Source organism: Phocoena phocoena, chromosome 15 (genome assembly GCF_963924675.1).
Source record: "Phocoena phocoena chromosome 15, mPhoPho1.1, whole genome shotgun sequence".
In the NCBI taxonomy this organism is placed as follows: Eukaryota; Metazoa; Chordata; class Mammalia; order Artiodactyla; family Phocoenidae; genus Phocoena; species Phocoena phocoena.
Genome location: NC_089233.1, coordinates 66200460 through 66223950, shown reverse-complemented (window position 1 = coordinate 66223950; position 23491 = coordinate 66200460). Strand labels below are relative to the sequence as shown.

The 23491-nt window shown below is 42.3% G+C and overlaps 1 protein-coding gene across 1 annotated transcript in view; it reads right to left on the bottom strand.

Annotated features, from left to right (window-relative positions):
- The window catches only part of CTNNBL1 (catenin beta like 1), a 169071-nt gene that overhangs the window by 17269 nt on the left and 128311 nt on the right, over positions 1-23491 (bottom strand). Inside the window, exons 12-13 of the mRNA XM_065892012.1 lie at positions 17484-17581; positions 15999-16079 (exon numbers count right to left, since the gene is read on the bottom strand). Coding sequence (XP_065748084.1) covers positions 15999-16079; positions 17484-17581 — 179 coding nt within the window. The remainder of the gene's footprint in view (positions 1-15998; positions 16080-17483; positions 17582-23491) is intronic.

Below are 23491 nucleotides of genomic sequence, written 5' to 3'. Positions count from 1 at the left end.
CAGACGGGAGCTGTTGACTGACAGTGCTCCTAGACAGTCAGAAGAGCCACTGGGAGACATGCCTCAAGTAGAAGACACAAACTGTCACCTCAACAGGACATGTTTAGTACTGACAATTAGCTCGTCCTCTCATCAATAAATTAAACTTCCCTATAAGAAAGAGACAACCCCTGGATCTGCTATTATATTAGACAGGCTATTTTAAAACAATTTGGGCAGGCAAATCAAGTGCTCTTAAATTGGGAATATGGGAGAGGATTGGGAAGATGGCAGAAGAGTAAGACGTGGAGATCACCTTCCTCCCCACAGATACATCAGAAATACATCTACACGTGGAACAACTCCTACAGAACACCTACTGAACGCGGGCAGAGGACCTCAGACCTCCCAAAAGGCAAGAAACCCCCCCACGTACCTGGGTAGGGCAAAAGAAAATAGAATAAACAGAGACAAAAGGATAGGGACGGGTCCTGCACCAGTGGGAGGGAGCTGTGAAGGAGGAAAGGTTTCCACACACTAGACAGCCCCTTCGCGGGCGGAGACTGCGGGTGGCGGAGGGGAGAAACTTCGGCGCTGCGGAGGAGAGTGCAGCCACAGGGGTGCAGAGGGCAAAGTGGAGAGATTCCCGCACAGAGGATCGGTGCCGACCGGCACTCACCAGCCCGGGCAGGCGGGGCTGGGAGCTGAGGCTCGGGCTTCGGTAGGTCGGGGTCAGAGCGCAGGGAGAGGACTTGCGGCGTGAACACAGCCTGAAGGGGTTAGTGCACCACGGCTAGTGGGGAGGGAGTCCGGGAAAAAGTCTGGACCTGCCGAAGAGGCAAGAGACTTTTTCTTCCCTCTCTGTTTCCTGGTGCGTGAGGAGAGGGGATTATGAGCGCTGCTTAAAGGAGCTCCAGAGACGGGCTCGAGCCGCGGTTATCAGCACGGACCCCGGAGACGGGCAGGAGATGCTAAGGCTGCTGTTGCCGCCACCAAGATGCCTGTGTGCGAGCACAGGTCACTATCCACACCCCGCTTCCGGGGAGCCTGTGCCACCCGCCACTGCCAAGGTCCCGGGATCCAGGGACAACTCCCTCGAGAGAATGCATGGCGCGCCTCAGGCTGCCGCAACGTCACGCCGGCCTCTGCCGCCACAGGCTCGCCCCGCACTCCATACCCCTCCCTCTCCTGCGCCTGAGTGAGCCAGAGCCCCGGAATCAGCTGCTCCTTTAACCCTGTCCTGTCTGAGCGAAGAACAGATGCCCTCCAGCGACCTACACGCAGAGGTGGGGCCAAATCCAAAGCTGAACCCCGGGAGCTGTGCGAACCAAGAAGAGAAAGGGAAATTTCTCCCAGCAGCCTCAGAAGCAGCGGATTAAAGCTCCACAATCAACTTGATGTACCCTGCATCTGTGGAATACCTGAATAGACAAGGAATCATCCCAAATGGAGGAGGTGGATTTTGGGAGCAAGATATATTATTTTTTCCCCTTTTCCTCTTTTTGTGAGTGTGTATTGTGTATGCTTCTGTGTGAGATTTTGTCTGTATAGCTTTGCTTTCACCATTTGTCCTAGGGTTCTGTCTGTCTTTTTTTTTTTTTTTTTTACTTTAAACAAAAATTTTTTTCTTAATAATTATTTTTTATTTTAATAACTTTATTTTATTTTACCTTACTTTATTTTATCCTCTTTCTTTCTTTCTTTCTATTTTTTCTCCCTTTTATTCTGAGCCGTGTGGATGAAAGGCTCTTGGTGCTGCAGCCAGGAGTCAGTGCTGTGCCTCTGAGGTGGGAGAGCCAACTTCAGGACACTGGTCCACAAGAGACCTGCCAGCTCCACGTAATATCAAACGGCGAATATCTCCCAGAGCTCTCCATCTCAACACTAACACCCAGCTTCACTCAACGACAAGCAAGCTACAGCGCTGGACACCCTATGCCAAACAACTAGCAAGACAGGAACACAAACCCACCCATTATCAGAGAGGCTGCCTGAAATCATAAGTCCACAGACACCCCAAAACACACCACCAGACGTGGACCTGCCCACCAGAAAGACAAGATCCAGCCTCATCCACCAGAACACAGGCACTAGTCCCCTCCACCAGGAAGCCTACACACCCCACTGAACCAACCTTAGCCACTGGGGACAGACACCAAAAACAATGGGAACTACCAACCTGCAGCCTGCAAAAAGGAGACCCCAGACACAGTAAGATAAGCAAAATGAGAAGACAGAAAAACACACAGCAGATGAAGGAGCAAGATAAAAACCCACCAGACCTAACAAATGAAGAGGAAATAGGCAGTGTACCTGAAAAAGAATTCAGAATAATGATAGTAAAGATGATCCAAAATCTTTGAAATAGAATGGAGAAAATACAAGAAACATTTAACAAGGACCTAGAAGAACTAAAGATGAAACAAGCAACGGTGAACAACACAATAAATGAAATTAAAAATACTCTAGATGGGATCAATAGCAGAATAACTGAGGCAGAAGAACGGAGAAGTGACCTGGAAGATAAAATAGTGGAAATAACTACTGCAGAGCAGAAAAAAGAATGAAAAGAACTGAGGACAGTCTCAGAGATCTCTGGGACAACATTAAACACACCAACATTCAAATTATAGGGGTTCCAGAAGAAGAAGAGAAAAAGAAAGGGACTGAGAAAATATTTGAAGAGATTATAGTTGAAAACTTCCCTAATATGGGAAAGGAAATAGTTAATCAAGTCCAGGAAGCACAGAGAGTCCCATACAGGATAAATCCAAGGAGAAACACGCCAAGACACATAGTAATCAAACTGTCAAAAATTAAATACAAAGAAAACATATTAAAAGCAGCAAGGGAAAAACAACAAATAACACACAAGGGAATCCCCATAAGGTTAACACCTGATCTTTCAGCAGAAACTCTGCAAGCCAGAAGAGACTGGCAGGACATATTTAAAGTGATGAAGGAGAAAAACCTACAACCAAGATTACTCTACCCAGCAAGGATCTCATTCAGATTTGATGGAGAAATTAAAACCTTTACAGACAAGCAAAAGCTGAGAGAGTTCAGCACCATCAGACCAGCTTTACAACAAATGCTAAAGGATCTTCTCTAGGCAAGAAACACAAGAGAAGGAAAAGACCTACAATAACAAACCCAAAACAATTAAGAAAATGGGAATAGGAACATCCATATCGATAATTACCTTAAATGTAAATGGATTAAATGCTCCCACCAAAAGACACAGACTGGCTGAATGGATACAAAAACAAGACCCATATATATGCTGTCTACAAGAGATCCACTTCAGACCTAGAGACACATACAGACTGAAAGTGAGGGGATGGAAAAAGATATTCCATGCAAATGGAAACCAAAAGAAAGCTGGAGTAGCAATTCTCATATCAGACAAAATAGACTTTAAAATAAAGACTATTAGAAGAGACAAAGAAGGACACTACATAATGATCAATGGATTGATCCAAGAAGATATAACAATTGTAAATATTTATTCACCCAGCATAGGAGCACCTCAATACATAAGGCAAATACTAACAGCCATAAAAGGGGAAATCAACAGTAACACATTCATAGTAGGGGACTTTAACACCCCACTTTCACCAATGGACAGATCATCCAAAATGAAAATAAATAAGGAAACACAAGCTTTAAATGATACATTAAACAAGATGGACTTAATTGATATTTATAGGACATTCCATCCCAAAACAACAGAATACACATTTTTCTCAAGTGCTCATGGAACATTCTCCAGGATAGATCATATCTTAGGTGACAAATCAAGCCTTGGTAAATTTAAGAAAACTGAAATTGTATCAAGTATCTTTTCCGACCACAACGCTATGAGACTAGATATCAATTACGGGAAAAGATCTGTAAAAAATACAAACACGTGGAAGCTAAACAATACACTACTTAATAACAAAGTGATCCCTAAAGAAATCAAAGAGGAAATCAAAAAATACCTAGAAACAAATGACAATGGAGACACAACGACCCAAAACCTATGGGATGCAGCAAAAGCAGTTCTAAGAGGGAAGTTGATAGCAATACAAGCCTACCTTAAGAAACAGGAAACATCTCGAATAAACAACCTAACCTTGCACCTAAAGCAATTAGAGAAAGAAGAACCAAAAAACCCCGAAGTTAGGAGAAGGAAAGAAATCATAAAAATCAGATCAGAAATAAATGAAAAAGAAATGAAGGAAACGATAGCAAAGATCAATAAAACTAAAAGCTGGTTCTTTGAGAAGATAAACAAAATTGATAAACCATTAGCCAGACTCATCAAGAAAAAAAGGGAGTAGACTCAAATCAATAGAATTAGAAATGAAAAAGGAGAAGTAACAACTGACACTGCAGAAATACACAAGATCATGAGAGATTACTACAAGCAACTCTATGCCAATAAAATGGAAAACCTGGAAGAAATGGACAAATTCTTAGAAATGCACAACCTGCCAAGACTGAATCAGGAAGAAATAGAAAATATGAACAGATGAATCACAACCACTGAAATTGAAACTGTGATTAAAAATCTTCCAACAAACAAAAGGCCAGGACCAAATGGCTTCACAGGTGAATTCTATCAAACATTTAGAGAAGAGCTAATACCTGTCCTTCTCAAACTCTTCCAAAATACAGCAGAGGGAGGAACACTCCCAAACTCATTCTAGGAGGCCACCATCACCCTGATACCAAAACCAGACAAGGAAACAAACAAACAAAAGGCCAGGACCAAATGGCTTCACAGGCGAATTCTATCAAACATTTAGCGAAGAGCTAACACCTGTCCTTCTCAAACTCTTCCAAATACAGCAGAGGGAGGAACACTCCCAAACTCATTCTACGAGGCCACCATCACTCTGATACCAAAACCAGACAAGGAAAACTACAGGCCAATATCACTGATGAACATAGATGCAAAAATAGATCACTGATGAACATAGATGCAAAAATCCTCAACAAAATACTAGCAAACAGAATCCAACAGCACATTAAAAGGATCATACACCATGATCAAGTGGGGTTTATTCCAGGAATGCAAGGATTCTTCAATATACGCAAATCAATCAACATGATACACCATATTAACAAATTGAAGGAGAAAAACCATATGATCATCTCAATAGATGCAGAGAAAGCTTTCGAGAAAATTCAACACCCATTTATGATAAAAACCCTCCAGAAAGTAGGCATAGAGGGAACTTTCCTCAACATAATAAAGGCCACATATGACAAACCCACAGCCAACATCATCCTCAATGGTGAAAAACTGAAAGCATTTCCACTAAGATCAGGAACAAGACAAGGTTGCCCACTCTCACCACTCTTATTCAACATAGTTTTGGAAGTTTTAGCCACAGCAATCAGAGAAGAAAAGGAAATAAAAGGAATCCAAATCGGAAAAGAAGTAAAGCTGTCACTGTTTGCAGATGACATGATACTATACATAGAGAATCCTAAAGATGCTACCAGAAAACTATTAGAGCTAATCAATGAATTTGGTAAAGTAGCAGGATACAAAATTAATGCACAGAAATCTCTGGCATTCCTATACACTAATGATGAAAAATCTGAAAGTGAAATCAAGAAAAACACTCCCATTTACCATTGCAACAAAAAGAATAAAATATCTAGGAATAAACCTACCTAAGGAGACAAAGGACCTCTATGCAGAAAATTATAAGACACTGATGAAAGAAATTAAAGATGATACAAATAGATGGAGAGATATACCATGTTCTTGGATTGGAAGAATCAACATTGTGAAAATGACTCTACTACCAAAAGCAATCTACAGATTCAATGCAATCCCTATCAAACTACCACTGGCATTTTTCACAGAACTAGAACAAAAAATTTCACAATTTGTATGGAAACACAAAAGACCCCGAGTAGCCAAAGCAATCTTGAGAACGAAAAATGGAGCTGGAGGAATCAGGCTCCCTGACTTCAGACTATACTACAAAGCTACAGTAATCAAGACAGTATGGTACTGGCACAAAAACAGAAATATAGATCAATGGAACAGGATAGAAAGGCCAGAGATAAACCCACGCACATATTGGTCACCTTATCTTTGATGAAGGAGGCAGGAATGTACAGTGGAGAAAGGACAGCCTCTTCAATAGGTGATGCTGGGAAAACTGGACAGGTACATATAAAAGTATGAGATTAGATCACTCCTTAACACCATACATAAAAATAAGCTCAAAATGGATTACAGACCTAAATGTAAGGCCAGAAACTATCAAACTCTTAGAGGAAAACATAGGCAAAACACTCTATGACATAAATCACAGCAAGATCCTTTTTGACCCACCTCCTAGAGAAATGGAAATAAAACCAAAAATAAACAAATGGGACCTAATGAAACTTCAAAGCTTTTGTACAGCAAAGGAAACCATAAACAAGACCAAAAGACAACCCTCAGAATGGGAGAAAATATTTGCAAATGAAGCAACTGACAAAGGATTAATCTCCAAAATTTACAAGCAGCTCATGCAGCTCAATAACAAAGAAACAAACAACCCAATCCAAAAATGGGCAGAAGAGCTAAACAGACATTTCTCCAAAGAAGATATGCAGGTTGCCAACAAACACACGGAAGAATGCTCAACATCATTAATCATTAGAGAAATGCAAATCAAAACTACAATGAGATATCATCTCACACCAGTCAGAGTGGCCATCAGCAAAAAATCTAGCAACAATAAATGCTGGAGAGGGTGTGCAGAAAAGGGAACACTCTTGCACTGCTGGTGGGAATGTGAATTGGTACAGCCACTATGGAGAACAGTATGGAGGTTCCTTAAAAAACGACAAATAGAACTACCATATGACCCAGCAATCCCACTACTGGGCATATACCCTGAGAAAACCAAAATTCAAAAAGAGTCATGTACCAAAATGTTCATTGCAGCTCTATTTACAATAGCCTGGAGATGGAAACAACCTAAGTGTCCATCATCGGATGAATGGATAAAGAAGATGTGGCACATACATACAATGGAATATTACTCAGCCATAAAAATAAATGAAATTGAGCTATTTGTAATGAGGTGGATGGACCTAGACTCTGTCATACAGAGTGAAGTGAGTCAGAAAGAGAAAGACAAATACCGTATGCTAACACATATATATGGAATTTAAGAAAAAAAATGTCATGAAGAACCTAGGAGTAAGACAGGAATAAAGACACAAAGCTACTAGAGAATGGACTTGAGGATATGGGGAGGGGGAACGGTAAGCTGTGACAAAGTGAGAGAGTGGCATGGACATATATACACTACCAAACGTAAAATAGATAGCTAGTGGGAAGCAGCCACATAGCACAGGGAGATCAGCTCGGTGCTTTGTGACCGCCTGGAGAGGTGGGATAGGGAGGGTGGGAGGGAGGGAGACGCAAAAGGGAAGAGATATGGGAACATATGTATATGTATAACTGATTCACTTTGTTATAAAGCAGAAACTAACACACCATTGTAAAGCAATTATACTCCAATAAAGATGTAAAAAAAAATGGGAATATGATTAATAGAGATTAAAGAGAAATTCCAAAAAATCAGTAACCTCCTTAAGTATTGTAGAGATGCCGTACTTTACAAAATTTCAAAGTGAAAATCTATATATACATTGAATTGTATTTGAAATATGACAGGAGAGTTAAGATTTAAAGGATGTCTTCCACAAATCAATTCATTCAACTCTCACATTTGAGAAGAGTGAAGGTGACCGTTTTCTCTGTGAAGCAATGACAACTCCACATACAGGATTTTTTACTTTTCAAAGCTGCGGATCTGCATTAACCTCACTTGTTGTATATGCCTGGTGTTGGGTATGTACAGCAAACACCATTTTCAGATCTTACAGATGGAAAAATTGAGATAGATGTCAAATGACTGTCACTGAGTTTCAGTTAGAGACTTGACTGGAACATGATTTCCTACTCCAAAACCTTTTTCTGTTAGTCCCTTCAGTCTGACAAGGGATGGGCAGCAAAAATTGAATAAAAACAGCACAATTTCCTGAGTCCTTACTGTCTGCCAGGCACTGTGCTAATAAGCACTTTCATGGATTTCTCATTTTTCCTTAAACCCCAAGAGGTAAGAATCGTTACGATTTTCACTTTCAAATGAGAAACTGAGGCTTAGAAGAGTTGGAGAACTCTCCAAAGGTCACAAAGCTCAGAGCTAAGTGCTGGAGACAGGATAAAAACCCACACAAGTCTGGCTCCAAGCCTATGAGCACTTCCATAGTTCAAAGAAGGAAAAAGTCTTTGTTTTATAGACTTTTTCTAGTATTAGCATATGAGCATATGAGTTCTTTATGCCATATCTGTGAACTACTGCAAACCAGCAGCATTAAATGTAAGGTCGTCTGGCTCCTTTGCCTGTCTTTTCCTTATAAATTGAAGAAACTTTAAAAAAAAAAAAAAAGAGGGGGGTGGGAATCTATAGCTAGACCAGCAAATTCCACATGCAACTTGGGAGAGTTAAATCAAAAAAAAAAAAAAGCCACTCTGAAAGGTTTTATTTTGTTCATTCCATAAGAGAGGGCTAGAATAAAAAACTTAGATGGTAATTCAGTGAATAGCTCATTAAATAGAACAGATTGCAATTCACAGCAGCATAAGCCTGTTTGGGGGCTGCTAAAATAAACAGCTTCGTCTCCAAAGACATACAAGGAGGTGGTACGTGTGGCATCAAGGTGCCATTTCTGCAGGGCTGTGTGTGTGTGTGTTCTAACCCTCCTCCAGCCACATCCTCACTTTAAATGTTCATCTGTCTTCCGGAGCACTACCAAATCACTACCTTTCCAGGTGCCTCTATCTCTCTCCGCAGGCAAGTCGCAAGCCTCCAAATGAGCGTGTGGATGCTACTCCTAATCTGCCCCTGACAGGCAGCGAGCTGCCCCTCGCTGATGGAAGGAGACAGCCATAAAAGAATCTGCTATGAAGCCAATAGGAATCCCTCTTTTCTTAATGAGAGAGGACATGACTCAGAAACCCAGCAGGGGTCACAGTTACTGTCTGTAGTCATGGGCAGGAATTGCCCCACCATTGAGAAAAGGCCAATTTCCTTTTTTCTTCCAAAGCAAAGGGAGAGATAGGTATGTGGAGTTGGGGGAGGCACAAGCAACAGCAAAACAGAATCTTCCTCCAAGAGCTTCTGAAATAGGGCAGACTGTTAGAGAAGATCCTAGGACTGCACGTCACTTTCAGCAGGGGAAACAGAGGCTGGAGGATTAGTAAAAGGGATTTTTTTTTTTTGAGAATATACAGCTAACTGATAGCAGTTCTAATAAGAATCCAAGGATATCAGGCCAGAGTTTGCCCACAAAGGGAAAACTAGGTGTTAGGCCAGCCTTAACACATGAGCATGTGCCAGGTTTTTACAAACAATCTCATTAATCTTCAAAATGACCCTCTAATAAAACTATCATGAAAACTAATACACATACACACACAGGGCAAGGCATTTCCCCAAAGGACAGAATTTGTGTGTGGCAGAGCTGGGATTTAACCTTTGGCTGTATGACCCCTGGGTTCATGTTCCTTCTATGGTACCATGATGCCTCCGTCACAGGTAGGCCATCCATTTCCAAATTCACTAAAAATAAACAAACTAGACTACTAGACTATTCATCTGAATTTTCACAACATATAAGCCAGCCTTGAGAGAACCAGGGCTTCTGTGAAGTTGGGAGACTATGGACCCCACTGAGAGAGGACAGAGAGGATGAGAAAAGCAAAACAGAGTGCTCAAGGCTACACTGCAAGGTAAGAGTCAGAGGTAGGGGGCCAGAACTTCTCCTCCAATGGTAGGAAGGATGACTGTGATCGGGAAGGGCGCGGGCAGGGAGGCAGGAGAGAGCGGGTGAAGGGGCATATGGCTAAATCTGCATCTAGGAAAGAGGCAAGCAGGACAGGGAAAAACACCATAGCATCCCCTGCCCCACCACCTCTGGCTTCTACTGACTGTCAGCTGTGTTCTGCCAAGTTTATAGACTGAGAAGTTTGGGAACCACTGTTTCAAGAACAGCTGAGAGGGACTCTCAGCAGGACTCCCTTTTCTTAGGCTTGCCCAGGAGTTTCCAGCAGTCAGCAGAAGACTTGACAGCAGTCTCACACTTCCACTGTCTACACACCTACCAGTGCTTTACGATCACCAATCCCACTCATTCATTCCTGCGCTTTACCCCCTTTGTACAAATCCTTAAATGAGTTTCAAATGCTAAGGAAATAGTCAAAGTCTGTTTCAGACATCACAGGCCTGTGGATACTGTTTCATTACAAGGAGTCCCTCTTTCTCTTTCCAGGATAAAGCCTGGGATGATTTAACTGTGGCAAAATTAGCATACAATTTGTAAGTCATTATGGTGCAAAGTATGTGGCGAGAACACTTTATTGAATAAACGTGCTGAGAATAATTTTCCTAGGAACTAAAAAAAGGAAAACCTCTCTTCAAGGCTCTCCTCCTTCTTTTAAAATCCCTGCCAGTATCTATATAATTATGCCTTACTTCTGACACTCAGAAGCCTGGCATTTCTGTACATTTAACCAACAGAAGCCAGAAGGAACCCATGAGAAGTCAGGATATCTTCCCAACAACAGGGACCTTGGCATTTTCTGGGCTTTTTGTTGCTTGGGGAGTCAGGTGAAAGCTGCTGAGACAAGCACCCTGGGTATTTATAGATCACAGAGAACTGCTGCTCACTAGAAGAGTCTGAAGAATTACATGACCTTTAAAAGGTTAACCAGGAAGCCCAAGGGTATGTTCAGATACACTGTGGCCCTGAAGTCGCATGGACACTGAATATAACGTGAAAGCATTGGGCAACTGCCCAAGACGTGAAACTCTTTCCTAGTTACAGATTACTGGAGGTAATGCGACTTGAACTGAGTATGTATACAATTATCAGTTTGTCCTGTAGACTCTTCTAAATAGGAGTATCTTTCTGCGTTTAATATAGCTACAGGTATGCCACAGAATTTACACAGTTGTAAAAAATATTTTTTTGATGATGGGGCTATTCAGAGAAAACAAAAATTAGGGTTAAAATGAGAGTTTAGATGTAATGTAGAAAACTCAGGACCCTCTATCTTCCTTAATACCCATGGACAAATATTAATTTTATCTCATGAGTAGTTGTCCTTCATTTACTGCATGTTAATCACTATGTAGGTCCTAAGAATATGATGAACAAGAGATTAGAGTCGTAGAGACAGAGAGTAAACGAACATATAAAATAATTACAGGTTACGAAGAAGCACTGGCATGGGGACACTACTTTACATATGGGTGTCACTGAAAAGCTCTCTGCGGGGCGACATTTAGGCTGAGACCTGAAAGTAGAAGGAGGCACCAGTGTGAGAAGAGGCAGGACAGGGGGAGAAGCAAATGCAAAGGCTATACAGCTGGAACTTAACGCACAGCAGCAGGAGAGGAAGTGGGAGAAGTAGAGGGGACTCAGATCACACAAAATCTTGCAGTATTAGGGAAGGAAGAAAATCATGTGTGCAGAGAGGCGGTGGTAGCAACAGCGCTCACAGAGAAAAGAAAACTAAAGGTTCTCTGGCCACCTCTACAGGCCAGGACCTGTGGAAGCAGCTTTCACGTGTGTTATAGCTATGTCACCAAATTCCTAAATATGTAATTCCTCACAGACCCAGAGGTTGGGACGTATACCTTAAAAACAAAACACCAGAAAGGAAGAAAATAAAGCTGGGGAAGTTAGGCTATTTGTCCGCAGTTGGAGACCCAGAAGAAGCCTGGCTCTAAAGCCCATGCTCCCCCCTCACACCTTCTGCCCTGGAGTATAACTTACCACTCGCCCCAAAACTTAACTTGGCTTCCCACTGCCCCTCCTTTGCTCCTGTTCGTCTCTAGTCTGGAAATGGCTTATATGTCTCCTCCTTTTAAGGTTCAGCTTGAATTCTGCCTCATCCACAAAACTGTTAGGGGTGACTCGAGGTGCAGATGGCTTCCCCCCTGCTCCTTGGATTCTTCCAGCCCTCAGCAGCAGCAGCAGTACTCCTGGGGCCCATTCTTCTTTTGACACTTCCACCTGTGTTCACCCCCAGCCAGTGCCTAGCTTAGTGCCTTGCACAGAGCAGGTGCCTGAGAAACATCTGCCAAATGACTGGATTCTTTTCAGTGAATTTTGGTCAACTGCAAACCATGGACACTTGCACCGTGCCCATGGGAATCTGAAGTTTGCAGGGAAGATAGTGGCTCCGAGACACTAAAAATGTCAATACTTGATCCCCTTTCTCTTGGTCAATACCTGACCCTATTATTTAAGGTGTTTTTTGTTGCAGACTTGGCAGAGTATATGAGATATTTATTCATTATGGATATGACAGTCAACGTTATCAAATGCCTGAGAAAAAAGTATTCAATTCAGGTCAACAAATATTTGCTGAATTCCCAGTAGGTGTAGGACATCCAAGTTTAACGGGGGTGGGGTGGGGTGAGGCAACAAATCGTTTAAGAGAGACTTAAGAGAGTAGGCTGCATGAAGGAGAGACGAAATGAGGTGGTTTGTTCCAGGTCACTTCATACCTGTGAGGTGGCTTCATCTGGCAGGATGAGCCTGAGTGCTGGCAGAGAGCGCTGCTCACACACACGTCCCTCCCCCCCCGCACCCCGCCCCCCGCCACGACTCTCCCAGCAACACTGAGGCTGCTGAGCGCTAATAGCGTTGGAACGTTTGCCAGTGCCCAGCAAAACAGCCTTGGCATCAAGGAGACAGGTGTTTGTCAGGGAATGGCGGGGCCCTGCGCCTGTGGCACACAGAAGCACCGTGAATGCTGGCGAGTGGCTGCAGCCATTACTCTCTGTCAGTGCTAATCAATTTCACACCCTCTTCAATGCTGATAATAGATAATCTTGTAGGAAGCAGCTCAAGTTTCTTTTTTTCTTAACATCTTTATTGAAGTATAATTGCTTTACAATGGTGTGTTAGTTTCTGCTTTATAACAAAGTGAATCAGTTATACATATACATATGTCCCCATATCTCTTCCCTCTTGCGTCTCCCTCCCACCCTCCCTATCCCACCCCTCTAGGTGGTCACAAAGCACCGAGCTGATCTCCCTGTGCTATGCGGCTGCTTCCCACTAGCTATCTGTCTTACGTTTGGTAGTGTATATATGTCCATGCCTCTCTCTCACTTCGTCCCAGCTTACCCTTCCCCCTCCCCGTATCCTCAAGTCCATTCTGTAGTAGGTCTGTGTCTTTATTCCCCTCTTACCCCTAGGTTCTTCATGACCTTTTTTTTTTTTTTCTTAGATTCCTGCTCCCTGATGCCCAACAGCTTCCTCTGGTCTCTCTCAAAAAACAAAACAAAAGAAAACAACACCCTCCCCCCCAAAAAAAACCAAACAAAAACCAAAGTCTATTCCAGGTTCACCTCAGATGAAGCATCTGATGGTGCCAATGCTCTGGTCTGCTAGGACAACTCCTTCTGGGTTATCTGGTAAGGAGGATGCTCTTAGGAAAAGGACTGCCTGGCATACTTAAAAGTTACATGGGAATTCCAAGGGAAGCTAGGAAAATCTAACAACAGCAGTAGCTTCTACTTATTGAGCAAAGTAAATACATAGTTTATGATAGCACTGAAAGGGAGGTGTTATGACCATTTTACAGATGAGAAAATCACAGCTCGGAGAGGTCAACTCATTTGCCCAAGGTCTCAGAGCTAGGAAGCAGCAGAGCTCAAATTCAAATCCAGGCTTATCTGACCCCTTACCTCATGCACACCTTTCTACTAGGCTGCTGCTGGCACTCCATGAAGACAGTCGCTGATCAACCTCTCATTGTGCTTTTAACCCATTTCATTTTCAAAAAATGGCAGTTACCACAGTATGCTCACCTGAATCTGAGGGAAAACGTTAAGTTGGAGGGGATTTGAGAGACCGCCTTTGCTGATGCCACATTATGGCTAAGAATCTGGGGCTACACAAGGCGCAGTGACAAGGTGTGGCGAGGCAGTGATTGTGAGGTGCATGCCCGCACTAAAATCCTAGCCCTCGGACTCCCAGGTGCGCCTTCAACCAGCCCTAAAAATCTCCTTCAGCAGATAACTTGGGGAATTCCGTCAGAGCAGGAGTTCTAACTGTCCCATGGCTGTTTCCCTACAAAAGTCTAGGGAAAGTTCAATTTGTTTCTGATTATCATTCAGTCAAAGATGAAGAATATATACTTTGGCACTTTAACAATCACTAAGTGTCGACCATGTACAAGTTACTGTGAATGGAGAAAAAAAGGGAAGAGGAAAGTTTAATCAAAGAATAAAATAAAGGGGGTGAGGTGTGTGGAATGAAAGGACTGTGTGTGGAACATGCTGGTATCTGAAGTCCAGCCTCAGAATTCAGAGTCTCTGCCATTTACCCTGTAATAGTATCACCACATTAAAGAAGAAAGTCCCAGTCAATCAATCAACGAACATCTGAGGACTTACTAGGTTTAGAGAGCACAGGGAAATCACAAGAATGATACATATGGTTACCTATCTGCTGGTATTCATAAATGAAGGTATAGTTTGTGAAAGGGAATGGGTGGCTTAGAAGGGCACAGACAACAAGGTCACTGTTTTCCCCAAGCTCTAGTCTCTCACCCTGGCCTGAGGCACAACTTGAGGGAAGATGCTAGTGTAATTCCCAATGTACACAGCTCTGCCTCATGGCTGGCCTGCCCCAACACAGATGGGAGGGGTGCTGAAGCAGGCTCTCCGACCAGGGAGGCTCAAAAGCCTCCAGTGTGTCTTTAAGGCAAGAAGAGTGAAAAGAAAATAGAGTGATATAGCAAATCCAGATCACGAAGAAAATGGGCTCTACTACAGACTTTGAAAAAAGCAAAAGAAAGGATCATTGTGCAACGTGACCATAGACTGAGGGTACTTTCCTGGTGGTGCAGTGGTTAAGAATCTGCCTGCCAATGCAGGGGACATAGGTTTGATCCCTGGTCCAGGAAGATCCCACATGCCATAGAGCAACTAAGCCCGTGCACCACAACTACTGAGCCTGTGCTCTAGAGCCCACGAGCCACAACTACTGAGCCTGTGTGCCACAACTACTGAGCCCGAGCGCCCTAGAGCCCACGTGCTGCAACTACTGAGCCCACGTGCTGCAACTACTGAAGCCCGTGCTCCTCCACAAGAGAAGCCACCGCAATGAGAAGCCCGCGCACCACAACGAAGAGTAGCCCCTGCTCGCCGCAACTAGAGAAAGTCCACACGCAGCAACAAAGACCCAACGCAGCCAAAAACAAAAAGAGAGAATACAAATCAGACATTAACCAATATGAAAACCTGCCCCGATTAAAGGGACAGATGAGAAATCAGCTGAGGACAGAGATAGCAGAGAACAAAATAGAAGCAGATGAAAAATACAGGAGGTAGGATAACACCCTAGGTAAGTATGGCTTGTCAAGAAAAAACATCTAGCAGGTTTCATCTCCCTCAGCAACCACCTCATCAGACAATGCGGCTCAGTCACTCTGACCCGGTTTGCAGGCCGTGCTGCAGAGCTTTGAGCTCCCTTCTCTAGGTCTCCAGGTTTCATCTGCAAATGAGGGAACTGTATATTCAATGACCTCACAGTTTCCTTCCAGTGCCTCCCTATGACTACAGAAGCCAGCAAGTGTGTGTGCCAAGACACACTCTGCCACTGTGGTACCAAGTCACAGCACTGTGCTTTGGTCAGATTTTCGAAGAGAAGCTCTTATCAAGGGTACTTGTGCTACCACCCAGACTCCCAGGTCAGACCGGGATCAATTATACACATCCATCCTCTTCAGGGACTTCACTCCTGTTAAAAGGGCAGTTATAATCACTGGCGGACTGTCATCTGCTCAGCTCTTACGACATGTTAGGTGGCACACAAAGGTAGATGGCACCTTTGCCCTTGCCTGTCCTGTGGGGAGATACGAGGTGCACAAGGGACCCAATGGAGTGCAAGTCAATAGCTGGCAAAAGACAGGCAGGGATACATACGTGTTTTTCCCCTTCAATCTTCTTGTCGGCCACCTGCATTGCATCCAGATATTTAAAATGCAATTCCATTAGCCTGTCAACCTGAAAGAGAGATACTTCACAGGCATGAGTGAGAAAGAAAGAGCATACCAAGGCAAGCGAACACGGGAGCTCCTATTCGTCTTACTGTCACTCCCCACAAAGGGAGAGCCACTCTACCACTTCTCACTCTGGATATGAGCTTTGCTGCGGAACACATCAGGAAGGGATCAAACGGCTCGGGCAGAACAAAGCAAACACTTAGCATGGATGCAGTTTGAACACAGGCCATTCCCGAAGGACACTATGCATTCCCAGCCCTTCTAGGTCTCCCCTGAATTCACATTGTTAAAAACAAACAAATAAATAAAAATTCAAGTCCCATCTTGCACAGAGAAGAAGCATGAAGTTACATACTTGATATTCACTTAGAACTATACAGAAATTTCTTTTTTCAAACTGAAACCTTTCATGTTCATATTCTGCCCCAGAGCTGATCTTTTTTTAAAAACGGTCTAAGTAAAATCTCTTTCGTTGCTTTTCAGTCAGAAGAGAGTGCAAGAAAAACTCCTTCACAACTTAAAAGAAGCCCCTGACTTTTGCTTAGCAATAACCTAAAAATCAGTTTCAAACTTAGCAAAAGTCATGCTTCAAACATGGCCTGAGGAATACTGAGTGGGCTTGAAAGTTTCATTTTTTCCCTAAGACTTCCGAAAGATTGAAGGAACACTGTGAAGCCAGCCTAAACTTCTAACCTCTCTTTTTACTGGGTTGGCACCACTATGGTTCTTGGCAACCCTGGTATTTACCCAGGAGCTTGTATTGATTAATAGTAGATGTTGCTTCAACACAGCATCAGACAGGAAGACTGTGCCCAAACCTTCCCTGGTTAACGATGATGACCCTAAGATCTTATATATTTCAGTTTACGAAGTATTCTCATATCCACTATTTCCTTAAACATTAGGAAAACGTGATAAGGCAGGCAGGGAAGATAGAGAGCAACCCTAATTTTAAAGATGAGGAAGCTGATGCACAGACATTAGGTAATGTCACCAGGGTGACATGATTGCTAAGATGTTCTGTGTCCTAACCCAATGGCCGCTTCTTTCTTTTTTGCAAACAACAATTGCACTTATTTGTATTACTTACATGGTAACAAATGGTTTCATTGCATATTAAGAATTTTTAAAGCACTGACCTGATCTTTTCCTCCTCATCTTAATGATCCATAATGGTACACTGTTGCGTACAGAAATGGTTTCAAAATATTTGGGGTCAAGGGTGATGCATTAGGAGATGAGAGGCAGAAAAACTTTTGACATCCAAACCAATGGAGCCCAGATGCTGGAGAAGATATTTTGGGGCAGGAACACTTAACCCAGCACTCCTCAGATCGCATCAGGGAGATAGTGATTCTATTCCCATTGGTCCCAGTCCCATCTTTACAGTCCAACAAGCACCCACCTTCTCACTGTCATTTTCAGTGAATTTATTCAGAAGCCGGGTCCGCTGCTGCCCTCTCAGGTTCCGCAGGAGGGAAGCCAGGATCGAACAGACATGCTCTGGGTTGGGAAGGAGAAAAGAGAACATGCTGTGATCAGAGCAGTAATCATTACCTCTCTTCAAGCCTGGTCTGGTTCTACTGAAGGAGGAATAAGTAGGTCTTCCCTGACTGCTGCTATTGCTTAATAAGACAAGAACCTAAATTGTGTCAATGGAAAACGGAACTGATTTTCACATACGGTGCAAGAAACATATTCAAAAGGGATTATATCCCCAAAGACAACTTGAGCAAGTGAATCAAAACTAAGTTAGAATTTCTGTTCTGCCTATAATTAATTGAGTTTTATTGTCTGCAACAGAACCTCAAACTAATCCCCCCATGTACAGAAATAACCGGTAAATAGAGTATGAATACTAACCATGAGGTGAGCACATAACGAACAAATAAGACATGTTCTACCATATTCTCAAATTACCGTATAACTTTCCCAGGTAAATATCTGAGAATTAAATAAGAAATATGAAAGGGTCCCAGTGCTATCACTTACATTCTGGTGCACCTAAAATCCCTACCTCAAGTTTAAAGACAGCAGGACAGTAAGGACTTCAAAAGGATAACAATGTTTTTTCAGTCCACATAACCTATAGGCTTCTATTATGAGATACTATTCTTCTAGCCAGGGAAGAAAAGGGTAGTTGAAGGGTATATCATAGGCTTCAGCTGTAAAGAGGTTCTTTTCTTTAAAAAGGATTTTAAAAAACCAAGGATAATGACGTTGAAAAGGAGATGGCAGAGTAAAGTTTGTTTTGAAATAAAGTGCTCACAGGCACAGGCGGGCAACAAATATTCTGTTTGAAAACTGACTGAACATCTTCAAATGCCAAAGTTTGAGTTCTCAAAAAGTCATTTTCCTCACTTATATCAGAGAAGCATTCCTCACTACTTCATTTCCCCAATCTCTTAATGCTAGAGTTACTCAGTCTTTAGACTTCTATTTCTACCTCCTACTCCTTCTTCTATCTACTTTCACCTCCCTGGGGATCTCATCTAGTCCCACAGCTTTAGAGACCATTTACGTGCTGACAACTCCCAAACTTGTGTCTATAGGCCAGTCCTGTTTTCTGAATACAGGCTCATGAATTCACCTGTCTACCTGCTCTCTCCACTTGGTTGTCTAGCAGGACTGAACATGGTTTTGGAACCAAGCTCCTGACCTCCCTCCTCAGGCCTGTCCCCAGTTTGTTCCACTGAGTTAATGGCAACCAGGTCCTCCAGTTTCTCAAGCCAAAAACAGTGGCGATAACCTTGATTCTCTTCTTTCTCACACGTCCCACAGAAACCTTGTCAGCTGTAGTTTCAAATTACACCCAGGACTCCATGTCTTCCTACTGCTACCCCCACTGCCATTACACTGGTCCACAGCACCATCACCTCGTGCTTGGAATACGCAGCAGCCTGCTTGTGGGGCTCTCTGCTTCCACCCTTGCCGGCTTTGGCCTGATCTCCATAGAGCAGTCAGAATGATCCTTCAGGTTAAAACCTAAGTCAGACCCTATCGTTCTTCTGTGTAAAACCCTCTAATGGCTCCCCACTCACTCAGACTAAATGCTGTTTCTAACGTCAGACAGGCTTCTGCCCTGGGGCCTCTGTACTTACTGTTTTCCTTGCCTGAGATGCTCCTCACCAGACTATCTGCATGGCTCAATCTTCAAATCTAGTTTTACTCAACTGTCATCTTCTCAATGAGGCTTTTTCTTGACCACCCTATTTAAAAATGCAGTGCTCCAACACCACCGATTTCCAAGTCTTAACTGCTTTATTTTTCTCTTCAGCATGCATTATCTTCTAAAATACTGTATAATTATTTGTTTTGTTCACTGCCACCCTTCAATTAGAATATAAGCTCCTTGAAGGAAGGGATTTTAGTCTGCTTTGTTCATTGGTATATCCCTGGTCCCACAACAATGTCTAGCACATAGTAGGTGCTTTAGAAATACCTGCTGAATAAATGGGAAGAAAGCAGGCTCTCAATACAAGTTTTTGGTGGTGGTGGTGGTGGTGGTGGTGGGACCAGACAAACAAACCACTCTTGAACTCTGGGTATTTTTCAAATGCCTTTGAACAGCTTTCACCTTTTGTATATAGTGCCTATCCCAAGTTCAGAGTAATAGCACCCTTGCATTGGTAATATGCTCTCAAACCATCAGTTACAAAATGGTCCTTAAAGATATTTTGCATTTGGGAGTAAGTGGATGACTTTTTCTTAGGGAGCCATCAGTTTGAATAAAATACCTCTAGTCAGTAGATTCGCTTTTTTAAGTATAAATTTTTCTTAAAATATGCTGTGGAGAGAGGTATTATACCTTCTCAAGACCCCAAGTTCTCCCCAATATCTTTCTTCTAACTTCCGATGTAAAGCTGGGATTGAGCTGGTATAAGCTCCACCTTCATAAAAAGGAAGGGGCACGGAACAGGAGTAGGGTGAGATGAGGGCAGAAAGTGGCGAGTGGACAGAATAGGACCTGCCTTCACAGGAAGGCAAAAACCATCATGAACCTAGGGTAAGGAACCAAGACAGCTCAGCTCAGGGTGACAAAGTATAATAAGAAGGGACGTCTTTGGAGGTTCACATCAGGCAAAAACAACAAAAAGAACAAACTTCTGTGTATGTCAAGGAGAGAAGATTAGAGGAAGGAAGAGTGGGGGACATAATCAGTTCTGCAATCTTGGGCCAAGCAACTGGATGTGGCTCTGATCTCTTCAAGCTGGTGAACAGATGTGGGACAGGCCATAAAAAATGCAGTGAATTTTAACAAGCTTAGTTTTGAAACTTTGAAATTACTCAGCATGACAACTGCTAACAACTTCCATGTATATATATGACAATCTGACAACCATAGAGGAAGAAAAAAAAAAATCAGCCAGAGAGTTCTCATAGATTATCTAGGCCAAATCTCTTACTGTACCTATAGAAAAATCAAGGCCCAGAGAGAAGTGACTTGTCCACACAGCTAACTGGTGAAAGAGGTAGAACCCAAATTTCAGATTACTCACTCAATCATTCACTGACCACTTACCTCTGTGCCTGGCAAGCACCTGGTTATCAGGGCCTCCAAACAACATAGTATCCCTAACCTTAAGGAGCTCTGTGTTTAGTGGGGAAAACAAAACAATAATTAAAGTGCAGTGTGACAAGTTCCATCACTGAGGTAGGCAGAGGGGATCTGGGGAGCACAGACAAGGTATAGCTGACCTAGAGGAATTCCCACTGGAGGTAACAAACAACTGAAAATCTTAAAACAAAACAAAACTAAAAAGCCATGGCTGACAACTAGATAGAGAAGATAGAGCACTCCAGGCAGAAGGAACAATATACGCAAAGGCCAGTTTGGATGGCGTATCACATACACATGCAGGAGGAGAGGCCAGTCAGGTGGGGAAAGGCTGGAGAAAAAAGAGACAAGGATCCACCAATGAATTTTAAGCTGTAGACAGATAAGACTAGATATGAGTTTAGACCAATCCTTGGCTGCTAGATTCCTTTTAGAGATCAAGATAATGTTTCTCTTTCCTGATAAATTTTTTGTGCTTTTTACCTGAGTTACCTCTTTGCCTTGGCTGTTAAGAAGCTCAAAGGTGAGTCCATGCTCAACCACAGGAGTCAATTTCTTTCACTACTTTATTATTGACTCTCTCCATCCTCCACCAATGGATTTTAAAATAAAAGGAATGGATGCATATGGTAAAAACCAAACTATACAAATAGGTATGAATGTCCTCAACAAATATTTATTGAGCACGTACTAATATTTCTTTTCCCATACTCCTCTCACTACCCTGTTCACCTCTCCCAAAGGACAAAAAACTACTAGTATCTTGTGTACACTTACAGGAGGGGAAAAACAATATATATACACACACACACGTATGTATATATACATACATGTGTGTAAATATATACACACATATATTCTCTACTATATTTTTCCATATCAGCACATACTTTTTTTTTTAATGGCTGTCAGGAATTCCACTGAACTTATTTATCATAATTTAACTAATGCCCCAGTCATGGATATTAGGTGGGTTCCAGTTTGGGGTTGTTTGTTGTTTTTGCTATTAGAAACAATGCTGCAATGAACGTCCATGTACACGTATCCTGGCACGTATACCTTTATTTCTGGCATGGATACACTTTTGCACATATATTCTTATGGCATATTCCTAGAAGTGGAAGTGGTGAATCAAAAGCTATTGACATATAAAATGTTGAAAGACATTGACAAATTGTCTTCCAAGAAGGTTGTACCAATTAACTTCCACTCTCAGTATGTGTATGTGTGTGTATCTCTGTGTTTTGTACATACAAAAAGCTTTGATGATTACCTTTTATATGTGGGAAGCATGTAACTTAGTAGGAAAAGCTTACATTTTGGAGTCAGACAACATAGGTTCAAATCTAAGCTCCTACCACTTGCTCAAGGGCATGACCTTAAGTACTTGCTCAAGGGCATGACCTTAAGTAAGTTAATTAACCAGAATGTGCTGGGAAATACTTACATGCACATACACATATATCATACATACACACTGAGAGTGGAAGTATAATTTTACATACATAGTGTAAAAGAATATCTGTTTTCCCATATCCTCACTCAGATTGGATATTATCCAACTTAGAAATTATGACAACCTTGTAGGTGAAAAATGGGATCTTCTTTCGGTTAGCATGTTTTTATTTTTATTATGAATAAGATCAAACACCTTTTCTGATGTTTACTGACCATTTGTATTGCTCTCTGTGTGAACTGCCTGGCCTTATCCTTTGCCCATTTTGATTTCTATGAGCTCTTTGTAAATTAAGAATATTACCTTTTTGTCTTCTACACTGCAAATATTTCCCCCAGTTTGACATCTGTCTTTTGACAAATTCTTACTCAAAGCTAAGATTTAGTATCACCATATTGTTTTGCTGTAAGTTGCTTCAAATTCTGGTATGAAAGTAAGCAGGGTACAATAATAACTGCCACCAATTTATTGTGTATCAATAACAGTAGGCTTGAGTCTGTACACAATTTTCTCATTGAATCTTCACTACTAAGCTATGCAAAAGGTACTATTCTCATTTCTGATTTATTATGCAGAATCCAAGTGTCAGAGAGGTTAATCAATTTACTTAGTAGGTCATGTCCTCGAGAGAGTGGTGGGAACTTAGATTTGAACCCATGTTGTCTGGCTCCAAAATGGAAGCTTTTCCTACTAGGTTACAGGCTCCCACATATAAAAGGTAACCATCAAAGCTTTTAAAGAAGAAACTTCTATGATAAAAGAGATCAGAAACTAAACCATGTAAAACCTGAAAATGTGCTTCATGGGGGGGCTCACTGTGTCCAAAAGACAGGCACTATGTAAATGTGGATTAACAAAAAAGTCAATAGTTTTAACGAGAGGAAAGTGAAGCGAAAGGCCATATGGAGGTAAGACACGAATAACACCCTTCTTTTCTCTCTTACTGAATTACCCTTTCCAGAAGCAATTTCTAGCAGAGTCCAAATAAAGAAGTGACTTTGAGTTCTGGGCAGTTCCACAAATACTAAACCAAAACTTCTCAATAATTCTCCCACTTAATCTTCCTGATTAAAATGGATGAGTTGCAAGAGAATGTTCCTTTATTTTTTTGGGGGGGGTGGGGGGGCCATGCTGTGCGGCTTGCGCAATCTTAGTTCCCCGGCCAAGGATTGAAGCCAGGCTCTGGCAGTGAGAGCGCAGAGTCCTAACCACTGGACCATCAGGGAATTCCCAAGAGAATGTTCTTTATATACCTCAACAAGATGGGATGTGGGGTGCTGGTGGCACAGAGAGAGTGTCAGGAGCTGTGATTTTCCAAGAGGAAAATATAATATAGAGGAGAATCATTTTTTCTGGAACTAGATCATATTAGCATGTATTTCCACAGCTCATCCCAGCC